This window comes from Carcharodon carcharias, chromosome 6 (genome assembly GCF_017639515.1).
Source record: "Carcharodon carcharias isolate sCarCar2 chromosome 6, sCarCar2.pri, whole genome shotgun sequence".
In the NCBI taxonomy this organism is placed as follows: Eukaryota; Metazoa; Chordata; class Chondrichthyes; order Lamniformes; family Lamnidae; genus Carcharodon; species Carcharodon carcharias.
In genome coordinates, this window is record NC_054472.1 from 85,014,716 (window position 1) to 85,033,055 (window position 18,340).

The window sequence follows — 18,340 nt, forward strand, 5'->3', positions numbered from 1 at the left end:
AAAAGACAGTTGTAATTCTTAAATTGAGACAATTAGAAACTCTATGATGCGAAGGTAAAGACAATATTGCAGAATATAATTGCAGCACCAACTTTGACTCCATTTGACTTCTTAAGAAAGGTGAGGTGAAGAAAAACCAGGAATTTAAAGAAGTACTTTCTAACATCTGTTGTGAGAAATTTTGGGGAATTTATTATTAAAGAAGGGGCAACAGGTCACCTGGAGAATCACAATTTAATTTGACAAAGTCAACATGAATTTATGTAAGGAAAGTCGTATTTTACAAATCTTCTGCATTTGAGTTTTTTCAGGGTGTAACTATCATGGGTGGTAAACTGCAACAGTGGGTGTAGTTTAGATTTTCAGTAAGGTGTCACAGAAGAGGTTATTCATGAAATATGAAATTTTTTTTTAAATTAGTCCTCATGAGAAAAGAGTCATTTTTAACATGGATTAAGAATTAGTTAATAGGCAGAAAACAGTAAGAATAAATAGATCACTTTCAGGATGGCAGGATCCAACTATTGGTGTGCCATAAGGCTCAGTGCCTGGGCCTCAGCAATTTACAATCTAATGACTTAGATGAGGGGACCAAGTGTAATGTATCCAAGTTTGCTGATGATACAAAGCAAGGTAGGATAGTAAGCTGTGAGGAGGATGCAAAGAGGCTACAAAGGGATATAGTCAGGTTAAGTGATTGTTCAAGAAGGTGGCAGATATAGGGCAGAATCTTCTGCAGGTGACGGGGGTCTTGGTCACCAGCTGACAAGAATCTCATGTCGCTTATTTTTGAGAAGAACTGCCTCATCTTGCCACTCAGGCACTTGAAAAGCCAGTGGTGGGCCTTCCCTCAGGCAAGATCCCCGTTGATGAGGAGCCTGCATGCAAACATGCCAGAGTTTGTTTGTCATGCTCCCTGCAGGGCGAGCCACCCCCAGCCATTTCTGGGTTAATACCAGTGGCAGGAAGATGAGGCCCTTAAGTGGGCAATAATTGGCAGCATGGCAAAAGGGCTATCCGTGGGCCTTCTCACCCCACATTTAATAGGAATGGAAGCAGGAAGGTGGCAGGGTCCCTTCCTGCCAGCCTCCCATCTGGTTAAAAGATCCCCCGCCACCAAACTTGCCATGGGAGAGGGCACAAGATTCTGCCCATACTTTAGGGAAACGTAGAATTATCCACATTGATAGGAAGAAAGGAAAAGCAGAATGTTTTTTAAAAGGTGAGATACTAGAAAGTGTTGGTATTCAAAGGGATTTGGGGGTCCCTGTGCACAAATCGCAGAAAATTAACATGTGTGTACAGCAAGAAGTTAGGAAGGCAAGTAGTCCGTTAGTCATTATTGTCAGGGGATTGGAGAATAAGAATAGTCTTGCGGCAATTATATAGGGCTTTGACGAAACCACACCTGGAGCACTGTGTACAGTTTTGGCCTCATTATTTAACATAGCTGCCTGTGAGGGATTGTAGTGAAGGTTCGTCAGACTGGTATCTTTGAGAGGGCTTTCCTACGAGGAGTAATTGAGTAGAATGTGCCTCCTATATTCTCTGGAGTTTAGAAGAAAGAAAGGCAACCTAATTGTAACATATACAATTATTTACATTAATACAGTCAACCACTCCAAGAGATTGGTTTCCCTGCCTGGAGAATCTGGAACTAGAGGATCACAGTCTCAGAATAAGGGGTTTGTCACTTAGGACTGAGATGAAGAGAAATTTCCTCATTCAGGGGATTGTAATTTTGAAATAGACTTGAGGGGATGGCTGGCCTGTTCCTGTGATCTCAAAATCACTATTAAGCTCCTGGAAATTGAGCCAAGAGTGCAGAGATCTCTAGTTTTTGGTCCTGGATCTAACAGTTGTATAGTACGCCAGTTATCGGTTCAAAGGTTGGCTGTTGACCCAGGTGCTATCCCTTTCATACTGCAGTAATCTTTTTTGCATTGCTTTCTGAACTGTAACATGATATTGGGTTCTTTTTATCTGAACATCCTGTCAGGTGGTGATCTATGAAAGTACTGCCATTAGCTTATTCCATGATATAGTATAAAGGAGAATAACTACTAATGCAGTGTAAAAGGGTTAACTACTGACTGATGTAATGTAGAGGGAATAAATACTAACTGATGTGTAAAGGAGCAATAACTATAACATAGTGTAAAAGGGTAACCACGGACTGGTGTAGTGTAAAGGAGAATACATATTAGCTGTAGTGTAACACTAGATATCTCTCTAGTAATAGAAATTTTCTTCAATATCTGAATAAAGTCAAAAGTTTCTGTTGTTTTCTTACGAAATTGGTTTACTGACATATTGTAGGAAAAGAGCTGAATGATATTACAAATCAGCTGTATTAGAAGTGTTACTGCCTTGCACATTCATTATCTCAAGAATTCTTGCAGTGACTGAAAGTAGACTTTAGTTAATCTCAAGCAGTGCTCCTTTCTGAGTCTCAAACATGTTTTTACAGATCAGGAACTACACTGACTGCACCTGTGTTCAAAGCCGGCAGGTGATAACCCCGCCTACAGTTGGACAGAGAAATCAGCTCCGATTGGTTATTGTGAAAACGTATTTGAATGAGAATGGCTATGCAGTGTCTGGCAAGTGTGAGCGGACGTGCAATACGCTGATCCCTTTTCTGATATTCCTGTTCATCGTCACATTGATAACAGCTTGTGCACAGCCATCGGTAATCATAGTAACACTCAGGTAAGAGCCCAGTTCAGCGGAATGAAACCACTAGGCATGTCAACTCAGGTGGTATTAGAAGAATACACTCAGCAACACTTCTATTGTCATATGATATCTTGGTGCAAATTTTGGTGCAGATCATGTGACATATATTTAATGATGCAATTATGTGACAGGAAGCAAGGAGCATCCATTCAGAAAACTCTGGAAGTAAATATTCCAAGCCTCATTTGAAATGGAATGAACACGCTGTGTATTTCTGTGCTCCGTATGTATTTGCTGCTGACAGCAATGTGATGAAGCAAGGATGTAAGAACAAACAACTACTGTGTGCCACTCACTCTACCCATGGCAATTGCTGTCACTGGCATTTTACTCTTAACCATGAAATTATTTGAAAAAGAATTACCCAGGACATACGCAGGGGCAAGTATTTTATATTCCTGGTACTTGCCTAACACTAAGGTTTCTACAATCTACAGGCCATTGCTCCTTTAGTGAATATTATTGAATCATAGAAGAATAGAATGGTTACAGCACAGCAGGAGACCATTTGGCCCATTGTATCTGTACTGGCCCTCTGTTAGAGCTAATCAGCTAGTGCCATTCCCCTGCCTTTTCCTGTAACCCTGCAAATTTTTTCTCTTCAGATAATTATCCAATTCCATTTTGAAAGCCATTCTCAGACAGTGAATTCCAGATCCTGACCATTTGTTGCATAAAAAGCTTTCTTCAAGTTGCTTCTTTAGCAGTCACCTTAATTCGGCGTCCTCTGGTTCTCGACTCTTCCTCCAACGGGAACAGTCTCTCCCTGTTTAATCTGTCCAGACCCCTCATAATTGTGAAAACCTTCATCTCCAATCAACCCTCTCTTCTCTAAAGAGAAAAACCCAGCTTTGTCAATCACCCCTCGTAACTGAAGTCTCTCACCCCTTGAATCATTCTTGTGAATCTTTTCTCCACCCTCTCGAATGCCTTCACATCCTTCCCAAAGTGCACTGCCCAGTACTGGGCACAATACTCCAGTTGAGGCCGAACTAGTTTCACCATAACTTCCTTGCTTTTCTACCCTGTGCCTTTATTGATAAAGCTCAGAATTCCATATGCCTTATTAATTGCTTTCTCAACCTCTCATGCCACCTTCAATGATTTGTACACATATACCTCAGGTCCTGCCTGCTTTATCTGCGGCCTTGAGGAGTCCATGTTCCATGTCGCAGCCCCTGTCCACTATATGAGGGGGCTGCTCCTCAAGCTTTGTTTGCACTTCAGCTCATGCTCCTGATCTTTGACAGCCTGGTGTGGAGGGGGTCGGGCAGCACCCTCTGCTCCTAAACGTCCTTTTGTACCCTTTTGTAAGAATTGTACTGTTTATCTTTTATTGCCTGCCCTCTCTGTTCCTACCAAAATGTATCGCTCCACTTTTCTGTACATTAAATTTTATCTGACGTTTGTCCACCCATTCCACCATCATGCCTATGTCCTCTTTGTGTATCACTATTCTCCTCACAGTTCACAATATTTCAAGTTCTGTGTCATCTAGAAATTTAAATTGTGCCCTGCACAGCCAATTCTATTAAATCACAGAAAGTAGCAGTCCTAATATTGATCGCTGGGGAAGCCCAATACCATTCTCCAGTTCAAAAAACAACTATTCACCATTACTCTCTTTACTATCACTCAGCCAACTATATATCCATGTTGCCTCTGTCTCGGTAATTCTATTGGCTTCAACTTTGGAATCAACCCTGTTATGTGGCACTTGTCAAACACAAGTTTTGAAAGTCCATGTACAGCTCATCAGCTCTATGTACGGCTCATTACCCCCATCGATTCTCTGTTACCTCATCAAAAAACTCAAATTAGCCAAACACAATTTGCCCTTAACAAGTCTGCGTTGACTTTCCCATTAGTTTTATCCTGGCTTATCATTTCTAAAAGCTTTCCCATCACCAAGGTTAAACTGATTGACCAATAACATGGAATTTAATCCAGGGAATGGGGGTCTTGCCTACCAGATGGAGAACCGGTGAGAGCCCCGCATTGCCTCCTTTGGGGGATCAGAAACTGGCAGCTCCTCATTGCTGTAAGTGCCAGCCAACAGGGGAGCAGTGGTAACTTCTGGCAATACACCCACCAGAGGTCAAGGACCAGCAAGGGACCTAGGCCACAGGTGAGTGAGGGTAAAATGGGGTTACAGGGTGGAGGGTCACTGGCAGGGAGCAGCAGGGGGGTTAGAAGAAAGGGAAGAGGTGGTGATTCTGCGTTCCCCCCCCCCCCCCCCCCCCCCCCCCCCCCCCCCAACCACCAGACTTCCTAGTGTTGTGTCCCTCAATTAGGCACTGAATGCCTTTCACTGAGGGATTCCTCCTGGAAGCCAACAGGCAAACACTACAAGATTTGTGTTTCGGGCTGGACACGGGTTGTGCCCCTCCTGCTTCTAGTTGAATACCAGCTGAGGTGGGATGATGCCCTTAGGTGTGCTTTAATTACACACGTGTGGACCTCATTTGGCGTCAGGGCAGGAAGGCAGGAAGGAAGAGCCTTCCCACCCTGGACTTAATCAGGCTGAAGTGGGAAGGCATTGGGGTCACCACCTGGTACCCTCCCGTGCAATTAAATGCTCCTCTGTCTCCAAATTTGCCTTGGGGGAGGGCTTTAAATTTCACCCATCATTGCTGGGTTTATCCTTCTACTTTTTTTGAACTAGGGTGTGATATTTACAATTCTGCAGTCCTCTGGCACCACTCCTATACCTAGGGAGGATGAGAATATTATGGTCAGTGCCTCCTCAATTTCCAGCCATACTTCCCTCAGTATCCTCAGATGCACCTCATCTGGCCCTGGTGCCCTCCCACTTCAAGTACAGTCTGCCTTTTTAACAGCGCCTCTTTATCAATTTTTTAGCCTTTCCATTATCCCAACTACCTCCACTGAACTCTTAATATTTAGCCTGGTTCTCACTTGTATTATCAACTTGACTTTTGTCTTCCAGGCAGTCTGACTTGGCTTGTTGTAACTTCCCCCCTCGTGGGAATGCACTTCAGCTGTATTTGAACTATTTCTTTTTTAAAGACAGCTTATCATTCTGTTACAGTTTAGTCTGTTAATCAATTTACCTGGGCCAAATCTGTTCCCACCCCATTAAACTTGGCCCTCCCCAATTAATTATATTCACTGTGGGTTTCTCTTTGAACACTTCCAAAAGCTAACCTAAACCTTATAGATACTATGATCATTGTCCCCTAAATGTTACTCTATTGAGGCTTGATCCACTTGTCCCAACACATTCCTTGAACCAGATCCAGTAATGTTTCCTTCCTGGATTGAAAATGGATAAAATTCTCCTGCATGCACTTTAGAAACTCTGCCCTTTACACTATTACTAACCCAGTCTAAATTTGGATAATTAAAGTCCCCCATTATCACTACTTCATGATTTTTGAACCTCTCTGTAATTTCCTTGCAAATTTAAGACCATAAATTTCCTTGAAGTTGCTCCCACTGGTGTAATGCCAGCGGAAGTGTCATGGAAATTTTGTTTGTCCATGCCATGAATATGTCCCATTCATTTCTTAATATAAGTTAATACTTGGTCCATTTGATCTCCTAGACTGATTTTGCTCACCTGAACATGGGGAAGGCAGGTGTACTTGTTGCTAGAGCGGAATTCTATAGGGTATTAGTTTCTTATTGGTGTTATTTTTTTCCTGTTTTTTTGCCAGATTACAAGTTGCGTGGGTGGATGCGTGATGGTAGGATGAGAGGAGTTGTCGGGGGAGAAAAATGGGAAGGATTTTTTTAGCCATGATGGTCAGCCATTGTGGTGTGGGGCAGGCTGGTCTTTTCCTACCCATCATTTTGGATGTTGCTACATATGACTGACATGTTAGATACACCCATCGAATACAATGCAAGCTGATTGACTTACGGGTTACAATTATGAACAAGTAACCAAGAAAATCACTGTTCACTTTCTTTCAATCATCTCAGTCACCTCCTTGAAAATACTTTTAAATTCCTGCAGAAGGAATATTGGCTCCCTACTAAATGTTCCTAAAAATAAGGTTTATAGAACAATAAGTCTAAGAAATTCAACAGTTTGGAGGAAAAAAACCATGACTCAAACCCATAATTTTACCCATACCCCATCTTTCAGTATTTACAACCATTTCTCTCACTTGAGTTGCCCCTCTATTTGACACTTCAGGCTTGTCTTCTGATTTGTTCTGGAGCTGGGAGCTTTCAGCATTGCCTCACTCATGATTCTTTTCTTGCTCAATGTATGCATGCCCTTGATGACCTGCAGTGTCAGGGCTCAAATGCAGGTCATGACCCCACACCATGTCAGAAGCAATCACCCACCTTAATTTTGGCTGGATTGGCCATTTAGCGGCCAGAGGGTGTGCTCACCATCTAATTAAGATGGTGTGTGGGCTGTCAAAGCTGGAGGGCCAATAGGAGGCTCTCCAGCATGGAAGGAGTTGCAGCCTGCCATTACAGGTAAGGGGAATATAAACCTAGTTCATGTGTAATTGGCAGAAAACTCATATAACCTGTAGATTTCACAAAAATTTAAAATGTATAAAAAGTTATGGCCCAGATTTTTGGTCAGCGTGAAGTAATAGCACTCATCCCTGACTTTAAAAAAAGCTATTCGCAAAGATTTAATAACCTCTGTGTCACAGACTTCCCCTTTCCCGCCAGCGGTTAAAGTCTGGTGTCAACTCAAGAGGATGCAGCAGCAGTGATGTCAGAAAGCAGGGGAAGCAGCTAATTGCAAGATAAATGGTTATGATTGGATTAAGAGAGAAACTAAAATAAAGATATAATAATTTTTTTTCAATGTGGAGTTTTTTTCACCATAATGTTTAACATTCCACAAACATAAACTAAGCTTTTCAGGGCCAGTGAGGGTGTTTAGCAGTAATTATGAAGTGAATATGCCATTAAAAATCCAGTTACACTGCATAAAGCAAAGTGTAGCTTTATGAATGTTTTTTACATTGAGTCTAACTGTGTAAGAGTGGAAGTTTTCATCAGTTCATAGGTTTCTTATTAATTGCCGTCTCAGGGAGCCTTAACAGTGCACACCCCAGAGAAGCATAGAATCACTAATAGAAACTTCTAGATTTATGCATATGAGATTTATGTATACGTTTATAGAGTACAAAACCAAGGAAGTTTTGATAAACCTGCATAAATCTCTAGTTCAGCCTCAACTGGAGTATTGCATTCAGTTCTGGGTAGCACACTTCAGGAAGGATGTGATAGCATGAGAGTGGGTGCAGAAAATATTTAAGGGTATGTTTTCAGGGATGAGAAACTTGAGTTACTTAGATAGATTGGAGAAACTGGGTTAGTTCTCCTTGTAGAAGAGAAGGTTGAGAGGATTTGATGGAGGTGTTTAAAATCATGAGGGGCTGGACAGTGTAGACAGGAGAAACTGTTCCCATTGGTGAAAGGATCTAGTACCAGAGGGCAGAGATTTATTGTGACTGACAAAAGAAAGCAATGGTGACATGTGGAGAAACTTCCTTATGCAGCAAATGGTTATGATCTCGAATACACTGCCTGAGGGTGTGTTGGCGACAGATTCAACTGTGGTTTTCAAAAGAGAATTGGATAATTATTTGAAAAGGGGAAAGGTAAATGTGATAAACTGGCACTAGGTACATTGCCCTTGCAGAGAACCAGCACAGACATGACAGGATGAATGGCCTCTTCTGTGCTGTAACCATTCCTGAAGTCCTGTCATTTGCAGTGGAGTGATGACAGTGAATGCCGACAGTTTTGCCATCATTCCAGCCATAAAATCTGGGCCTACTTATTTCCTTTAAGTATTAAAAAGCTACTGAAGTGTTTATTGGATGTACAAATTGTTCATTGATCCCATAGGTTATCTGTGAATGGCAGAAACCCCACAAAACCTTATGAAACCCCCTTTAAATGTCTGCCTTCTGTACTCTCAGCTGCTTACTGTGGACCCAAAATAGAATTACAAAACAGTTTAATAAAAGAAGCATAACATAAAGAAACAAAGCCACATGAATCTCATATTGAGAGAGAACAGCCTAGTCACCAACAAGAGCACAGAAGCCACAGAAGTTAAAACAAATTATTGAAGTTGCTGATATGCAACGTACGAGTTCCTGATGTACCACAGCTTCCAGATAGAGTAGCTGAAAGCAGAAGTTGTCTGGTACGTAATATAGTTAATTGCAGAGAAGATGTAATTTTGGCTCTGATACCTCCATAGACATCACGTCTTGATTTCGCCTGACCTCCTTTATTATGAAATTACTGCAAGCTGTTTATTGTAACCTATGTCAACTGGCAATAAGAATTCTCAACATGCTTAATTTTCCAAATGGTCATTAATGGTAGCTTACTGGTTATTTACTGGATGAGTAATCCAGAGAATGTGAGTTCAAATCCCACAATGGCAGTTTGATGTTCTGAATATAGTTCAGAATAAAGAGAAATAAACAGCTGTTATCAGTTTAAAAAAAGGGGGACAGGAACTTGTTGGACTGTTGTAAAAGACCAACTGGCTCTCAAATGTTCTTTAGGGAAGGAAATCTCCTGTCTTTACCAAATCTGATATATGTATGATGCTAGACCCATACTAACATGGTTGACCTGCCTAGCGACCCACTAAGTTGTATCAAAATGCTCTGAAGGAAGGCTCACCCATCGAGCGGTGGCTTTCCCAATGAGACCCTCTTCCTCAGAATGAACATTAAAAAATGCTGGTTTAGTTCATCTTTTAGCTGTGCCTGCTAATTTCTGTTTTTAAACTGGGATGCCAATAAATGTCATAATTCCGATGTGGCATATGTAATTTTGCAATTTCAAATCTGTAACATGGGGCTGGTGTGGTTAGCTTAGAGGGCTAGTGTGTTCAGAGTAACACCAACAGCATGGGTTCAATTTCCATTCTGGCTGAGGTAGACTTAGGACCTGCCTCCTTCCCTGCCCCATGCTTGATGTGGAGTGGTACCCATCAAGCTAAATAAGCAATTCTCTCTCTCTTACTGTCTGAGATGCCCACAGTCCCTCGTGAGTTAACCTATGTAACTTGGGCACATTTGATTCTCTACTCCTAGCCACATTGTTACTATCTGATACTAGATTACACTCACCCTACGAGAAATCAATGGTTGGACACATTTTCGTCACAGATTGCAGCAAAAACAGATAAATAAAAAATGAGTTATTGTGCTTACAGGCACATCATAAGAGGAATCATGCAGTCCTGGGGTTAGCTAGCTTTCAGTGAGTAAGTAATATTTCTATTAAAATCTAGTCTGCTAAAACATCTATCTGCCTTCACTTTCAACATGCCCATGGGGTTAGCAACACTCTTGTTTACCCATTCTATTTTGCTGGGAGGAGGGGGAAGGATTAAAGCCTTGGTGAAGCAGTGCCCAACAAGTAGTAAGGAAACATTCCTTCCCCATCCATGTCCTCGGCTATAGAACAGAAACGATAGAGACCTAGGAATAGGCCACATGCCCTTCTTATTAGCTGGAAATTGGTGCAAGAAGGAATTAGTTTAAAAACATGGAGAACTTCTGATCTTAATTTTTTAACAGTCTTTGGTAGCTGGGTATGAACAGCACAGTGTAGGAATGTGTGGTGAATTGAGGATTAGAGATGGGTAATGTTCTGAGCCCTCAACACAAGTATGATTTTTCATAACATAATGGAACAAATTAAATTAAATACTTTTCTGTTTTAGGTCTGTAGAAGATCAGGAGAGACCTTTTGCGCTGGGCATGCAATTTGTTCTCTTACGAACCCTTGGTAAGTGACTAGTTTCTTTTATTGCCTGATAACGAATACTTAGTAAAATTACATACACATAAAGCATTTTTAGAATGCATTTTAACTAATATAGTGGAGCACCATGTATTTAAATACTACAAGAGCAGGCTAAGTGTCTGTGATGCCTTTGATAGTATTTTATTCGATTAATTATTTCTATGTAGTTCAAACTAAAGAGCAGACTGGTATTGAGCAATGAAAGAAAGACTTGTATTCATCTAACATCTTTTACAACTTTAGAATGGCCCAAAGTCCTTAACAGCAAATATAATATCTTTGAAGTGTAGGCATTGTTGCAATGTAGGAAATGTGGCAAGCAATTTTCACACTGCAAGACCTCATAAACAGCAAAATGATAATGGCCAGATAATCAATTCTTGTGAGGTTGGGTTAATGGTGAACATGGGCCTGGAAAGACACTAGAGAGAACGCTCCTTTTCTCCTTCAAAATAGTGCCATGGGATCTTATATGTTCACCCGAGAGGCTGACAGGGCCTTGTTTAACATCCTATCCAAAAAAATGGCATTTCTGAGAGTACAGTACTTCCTTGGGACCACAGTTCCTTGTCAGCCTAGATTTTGTGCTCAATTTTCTGGAATGTGTCTTGAGCCCACAACCTTCTGACTCAGAGGCTACCACTGAGGCATGGCTAACACTGAAGAGAGTAAGAGGGACATTGTGCCTTGGAGTTCTGGAACATGTGGTTGCTTCTATAATTTCACACATGCTGAATTATCCATTTCAACCACTTTGCCAAGGCTTGAGCTGAAAGAAGTGTTTTTTTTTGTACTCTGAGAAGGAAAGTTGGCAGAAGAACCATTCAATGGTTATTCTGGCAGGTCTTCTAAATAATTAAGAGTAACATTGACAAAGGCAGAGAAGGTCCAGGTCATTGTACACTCATTAACCTAAAAAATAAAAGAAAATGTGACTGTTGTTATGTAGGCATATGCTCGAAGTGTGAATGCTGATTCAGTATTACCATAATTTTGGCCTCCATTTGACATGATTTTCTGCGAGAAGTTTTTCACTTGTCTGCTAAATTCGCTGGACAGAGCTCCATAAAAATGGAAATTCATCTTTCCTAGGTCTCTGGCCAGATGGGGTCAAAACTTCCAATAGAAAAACAGAAACAAAGGTTTAGCTTTCACTATTGCTTCATGTATAGAATTAATTAGCTATTGGGCTGGATTTTGCAGCCGCAAATCAACTGATTCCCTTCAACAGCCCCTGCCCCCGGTCCCACCCCCCACCCCCCCACCCATCCACACCGCACTGCACTTAGGTAGAATTTGGCGTGATGACATCAGGTCAGCAACCTGATATCATCTCATCAGTCTTAGATGTTGCAGAATTGAGGAAATCCGAAATCTTTTGGCCATTTTAAAAAAGGCAATTAAAGAACAATTGAACTTGTTAAACACCCAGTCAACTATGATTTTACACTGCTCACTCCATTTTTCATTAGTCACATGCGTTGAGCCACACCAAGTGTGAGGAGGTGGTGCAAGGGCAGATAAAAAGGCCTGCAAGCAGGACCATGGATGCATTTAGCAGTAGAGTCTGCTAGTGAAGATGGCAGCATTTCGATCTCATTGCACTTTATTCACTTTTTTATGGCTGCCTTAACAAAGGAGAGGTTGTGAGGGAAGGTGGCCTAGAAACAGGAACACACTGAAGATTGAGGACCCCAGCAGAGGAACCAGAGCTCACTGTTCCCCATGAGGTTTGTGTACTCTGGAGGAGGCTCCTCCAGTGAGGAAGAAAGGAGGAGAAGGAGACAGAGGAGGGCAGCAGTAGGGACAGGAACTCCCTGCGGTGCAGGCAGGTGAGGGACCTGCTGCTGCGCAAGGGCCTGCAGAAGAGAGACAACAACAGCAAGCTGGCTATGGTAGGAAAAGACACCATCCTACACAGAGAGTGTACAGGTGAAAGATGAATTACCTTCAGCTCTCAGAGCACCAGTGTCTTCACAGACTGCATCTCTCCAGGGAGACAGTGATATCCCTTTGTGAATTGCTGGCTGGGGAGATCAGTTCAAATTGTAATTGGTGGCCACCCTATCCCTGTCACTCAAGATAATAGTGGCCTTGAACTTTTACGCATCGGGGTCATTCCAGGTACCAGCTGGAGACCTTTGTGGCATCTCACAAGCTTCAGCTCATCATTTCATAAAGATCGTGACAGATGCAATGTTTAGGCAAGCAAATGGCTTCATTTCATTTAGCACAGATAATGTTAGTCAGGCCAAGAAAGCCAGAGGCTTCGTAAGTGTAGCCGCATTCCCCAAAGTTCATGGTGTCATCGATTGCACACACGTGGCCATCAGAGTTCCATCGGGACAGCCAGGGCCGTTTGTGAACCAAAAAGGTTTTCACACCATCAATCCCACCTCCTCACACCCTTCCCAAATTCCCATCCTCCCTCACCTCCTTCAGCGCAATCTGGAGAGAGCTTTGGGCGCTTGGAATCTCAGCACCTCGGGGTGTCCTCCAGCCACTCCACGGCCAGTGGCACGGCACCATTGCTTGGCTGCCATCTCCAAAACAACTCTCCAGAGAAGTCAAAATGGCCAGGTTGGGCACTCCTCCTCCAGTCTGTGACCTCTCATGGGCATTAGATGTCCTCTTCTTCTGCAAAAAAAAAGGGACATTGTCATGAATCTTCAATGGCAAGATCCTGGTGTTATGTGTGTGTCCAATATATATGTTGTTGGCAGCCACCGCTTTGCAATAATCCATGCAAACTAACAGGTCTTGCACTTCCGACACTCCACTCAGAATCTCCCGGTGCCATGCAGTGTGGCATGTCTGCTTCATTCCGCATAGTGGCCCAGACACTAGGCAACCCCACACTTAACCTGTGTCACACCCTCCCATATAGCTCCATCTACAAAATGGTTGTGCACTCACCCTTGCCGAATGTAAGAAGTCATTCAGGCCTTAAGGCACAGCAGCAAAGTCCTTTGGGTGAATCTATGGCTGGTCACCTCCCCTGTGACCCCATCCAGGCTTCTTTGGTTTCGTGGGGAGGTCTCCTATTGCCATCGCTTGGCATTAGGATCTTCCACTGATCACCACAGCCTGGAGAAGAACTTACAGAGAGTCCTTGTTAAAACATGGGATTGAACTTGGTCTGGACCCCTCCATTTGGCTCGGCAGATGAAAGATGTGAAGATTCAAATGTGAGCCTGTTGGAAACAGGCAGGTTGAGTATTTTCCTCTGTGAAGAGATAAACAGAGTTAAAGGGGAGAATAGGACTCTTTTTCTGAACAATTGTTTTTCCAAAGGGAAATGGGACAGGTGTGCTCAGATATTCTTTCCTCCCTGGCAAGGGTCCTGAAGGAGTCACAGGTGGCACAATGGTCACCAGAATGGAAAAAACATGTTCTCACTTGCTGCTGCTCCAGTGTTTCAGTGTTACCAATGGATTCTGTCTTCCTACCGGTCTTCTTTCAAACAACCTTTCTTAAACACGTGTGGATCGCTCCTCAAATTGCTGGAGTTTCTTTAAATGGATTACCATGACTGACTTTTGGATCACAGCCTGACACTTCTCGCCCTAAATGCCCGATTGGATGTGGAGCCCCCTTCACACAGCTAGTTGGTTGCCTTCTCGCCAGGCAACCACTAATTGGCTGCAACGTACTTGATTTGTTGTGATGAGATGGTGGGGGTGGGACTGAGAGACCCCACGCAACCTCCACCCAGGTAAGCAGTATGTATATAACAAAAGCCAAATGCCACATAAAACGTAATCGAGCAGACCATTAGGGAGCTTGAGCAATGTTACACTGTCTGGAGAAGCCCTGCAGCAGTTGATAAAGCTGGTGCCAAGATACGTCATGGTCTGCTGCATCTTGCACAACCTCACCATCATGAAGGCACAGCCCTTGCCGTCACTGGTAAACAGCTGAGGAGAAGGAGGAGGTGGGCAAAGAGGAGGGGAAGAAGGGAGGAGGCAACCAACACAACCACTTTCTGCCTGAGCTGTCCAGGATTGACTTGACTGCTGCACCCATGAAGCAACCCCATCCCCAGTGCTACATCTTTGCCTTCCCTCTATTACTGACCATCGCAGTGTCACAATGCTAAAATAAAAGCCACCACAAAACAAACACTCCAAACCAAATTGAAAAATTAAACCATGCCATATTGCATACAAAAGTCAGTATTCACCTTGTGCATTCCCTTAATGCCTATCCTCTGTGTGCCTTTGCCAGTCCTAGTGCCCTTGTGCAGCACTATCTCAGTGACTGCAGTATGGCTGATGGAAAGCTGCTGGCTTTCAGTGGCCAAGGCTGCAGATGGTCTTGTAGGACGATATTGAATAACTCTGGCCCTCGATTGTCCAGCTTGAGACTGTGCCATCTTGACATGGGCAGCAGTAGCCTGCGCTGGCTTGCTTGACAGGTGTCAGCAAGGGCAGTGTTGGAGGGAGGAATGCTGTCCTCCTGAGAGGGGACATCAGGTTCATGGTCCAGGTGCCACTGCAACTCCCGCATGGCGGCGCCTAAGCAAACTGAGCACTAGGTTGGAGGACGTGTCACTGGACTATTGTGAAGTCCATTAAATACTGGTATATACTGGTATTAGCAGTTATGATGGCAACAGTTCTAGCCTGCAGGGCAGCAAACTGACCTTGCATGAGAGCACTCTGAGCTTGGGAGGCAGCAAGTGGAGCTTGCATAGCTTCAGTCTGAGCTTCCACTGCAGCATTCATGTGTTGGGGATTTATGTTTGTGCTGCAAAGGAAGCTAAGGTAGCAGCCTCTGCATCCACCCCTTCCCTCCTTGTACCTTTTTCCTCTCAGATACCCAAGAATTGCAATCTGGGCAGCAGTGGTTGAAGAACGGGAAGACAGTGATGAAAAAGAAGAAAAACTGCCACTTGCATACTCGCAGCCACCAGCTCAGACACTGACATTGTGTGTACTTTAGAGGGTTGCTTAGAGGTGAGATCTGCATGTGCTGAGACACTGGGAACCAGTGACCTGCAGCCAGGGCAAGGAGCAAAGGTAGTGCAGGTGCCAGCTGCAGCGGACTCAGATGAGGACTTTGATAGGATGCATATAAGAAAAGACTGATGGGTATGCACACTGAAATGCTTAGAGATCAGAAAGCCTGCAGTCAATGTCAAGGAGCATGGAGGAGTCCAGCACTAACTTGGCAGAGAGCTTTGCACAGAGCTTGGAATCCAATCTTTACAGCATGGAAGTGATGGCCAACACTGTGAGGAAACTTGCAGACCCTAGAGGGCTATGAGAAGGATGATTACATATGAGGATCCCATCATCTTTGATGGTTTCAGCTCCGCTGCTTGCCACAGCCTCAGCCATGGCTGCTCCAGTGATATAAAGCACCATCTGCTCCATTGGGATAAAGCCATGCAGCCATGCCTGTTCCCTTCCAGTTGGATGTTGCTTTCTCCGGTCATGCGTCACCTTGTCCTGCAAGAGAGAGGGAAGTGTGTCATTGGGTGTGGAGCAATGTCTTTTGGGTGATGTGACTGTCACTGCTGAATACTTGGCAGTATGTGCAAACTGTGAGATGTGGGTGTGAGGCTTGCAACAATGCTAACTGTGTGAGGGTGAGATGAGGCTATGAACATGAGGCATGAGTCATGATTGATAAAGATTGTAGGTAGGTGAGTGAGGGGGTTATTGAGTGGAGTAGCGAATGAGGCTAGTGATGCAGTTGGTGGGACATGGCATTTGAAGATGAATGCACTGACCTTGACCACTCGTGTGAGATCATTGAACTTCTTGTGGCGCTATATCCAGGTCTTCAGAAGTAGGCTCATGGCATACACCACAAGCCATCCACTTTCACTGCCTTTGCAAAGTTTCTCTGGAGAGCTTCCTAGTCCCTTATGGACAGAGAATCTCTCTCCTCCTGTCACCTGCTCTATCAAGACAACTAGTGCAGTGTCATGGGAGCTTGGAGCATGCTCCCTACCATGTTGTGCCATAATCAGTGTTCCTCTTGCTGAAAGTAGTTCCAGCCTACGTGACGTTAGTGTCACACAAATTTGGGCCCCTTGCTTAAGTGTGCAGCCACTCACAAAGTGTTTAGTGCTATCTGTATGCAAGTGTCATGCAAATCAGCAAATAGTATGATGTTGATGTTTTCGGGCCCTATCCAATTTCGTGACCCAGGCTCCCTTAATCTGACCTGCTGCTGTGTAGGAACTACAACATTCAAATCGTCCATGTGTTTGTGCACTACACCAGTGCCACCTTCTGTTAAATCAAGGGTATTGCATCCTACAATCTGGGTTTTTTATTCATTCAAGGGATATGGATGTCACTGTTATTGCCCACCCCTCTTTGCCCTTGAGAAGATGGTGGTAAGCAGCCTTTTTGAACCATTGCAGTTTGCTTTGTGAAGGTAATCCTACAGCCTAGTTAAGTAGGATGTTCCAGGATTTTGACCCAGCATTGTGAAGGAACAACAGAATATTTCCAAGTCGGGGTGGTGTGTGACATGGAGGGGAACTTGGATGAGGTGGTGTTCCCATGCGCTTACTGCCCTTGTTCTTCTAGGTGGTAATGGTCATGGGTTTGGAATGTGCTGTAAAAGAAGTTTTGAGAAGTTGTTGCAGTATATCATGCATACACACTGCAATCACACTGTGTTGGTAGTGGAGGGAGTTAATGTTTAAGATGAGGAATTCCTGCAACAGTGTTTTGGGGCTGAGATGATTGGCATCCATCAATAGCAAACACTTTCCTTTGTGATGGGTTTGACACCAACCAACGGATAGTTTTACCCCTGATCTCCAGTGACTCTAATTTTATTAGGGCTCCTTGGTTCAACACTTGATCAAATGCAGCCCTGGTGTCCATGGCGGCCACTCTCACCACACCTTAGGAATTCAGCTCTTTTTCCAAGCTTGGATCAAGGCTTTAATGAAGTCTGGAGCCAAGTGGCCCTGGCAGAACCCAAACTAAGAACTGGTGAGCAGGTTGTTGGCGACTAAGTGCTATTGATGGCGTCTTCCATTTCTTTGCTGATGATTGAGAGTAGGCTGATGGGGTGGTAATTGGCTGGATTGGATTTGGCCTGCTTTTCATGGACAGGGCATATGTGGGAAATTTTCCACTTTATCGAGTAGAGACTAGCGTTGTGGGTGCACTGGAACAGCTTGGCCAGAAGAGTGACTAGTTCTGGGGTACGGGTTTTCAGTACTACAGCTATGATGGTCCATATCCTTTGCTGCAGGCAATGTGTTTGCTCCTTTCCTCATATCATATGGAGTGAATTGAAAGAGCTGAAGACTGGCTTCTGTGTTGTGTGGACCTCAGGAGGTGGCTGAGATGGATTGTCCAAATCGCACATTTGGTTGAACACAGCATGATCATTTAAACAATTTGATTTTAAATATTATTTAAAAAATTGATAATATTTGTAAATGTTAGTAGAAATCTTGTGATCCTTCCCAAATCTTGAACATTTTCTCTTGATAAGGAGCGGAATCGTCCCAGATTTGCACAATGGCGGCTTCTCGTGCTGTATTGTCCCAATCCTGCGGCATTAATCATGCGTCGCTGGGAACATGCCATTTCCATGGCAGGCGGGCTCTCATTCATCCACCATGCCATCACGTCACTGTTTCATCATGCCGAGCACCATGTTTAAAGTGCAGCTGCGCGCACACCTCTCAGTGCATCCAGCCCTTCATTGCTGCAAAGAAGACATGGCCCTGGAAGGCAAGAAGACTGCAGCCCCCCCGATTCAGTGACATGCCCCGGAATACCTTTTGGACACAGTGGAGGCCCGCCGTGATGTTCTCTACCCCCGCTCTGCCACAAGA

At 43.8% G+C, this 18,340-nt stretch overlaps 1 protein-coding gene across 1 annotated transcript in view; it reads left to right on the forward strand.

The window, feature by feature from the left end:
- Window positions 1–18,340, forward strand: part of LOC121279408 (solute carrier organic anion transporter family member 5A1) — a 269,590-nt gene that overhangs the window by 233,284 nt on the left and 17,966 nt on the right. The window contains exons 7-8 of the mRNA XM_041190629.1: window positions 2,471–2,712; window positions 10,439–10,503. Coding sequence (XP_041046563.1) covers window positions 2,471–2,712; window positions 10,439–10,503 — 307 coding nt within the window. The remainder of the gene's footprint in view (window positions 1–2,470; window positions 2,713–10,438; window positions 10,504–18,340) is intronic.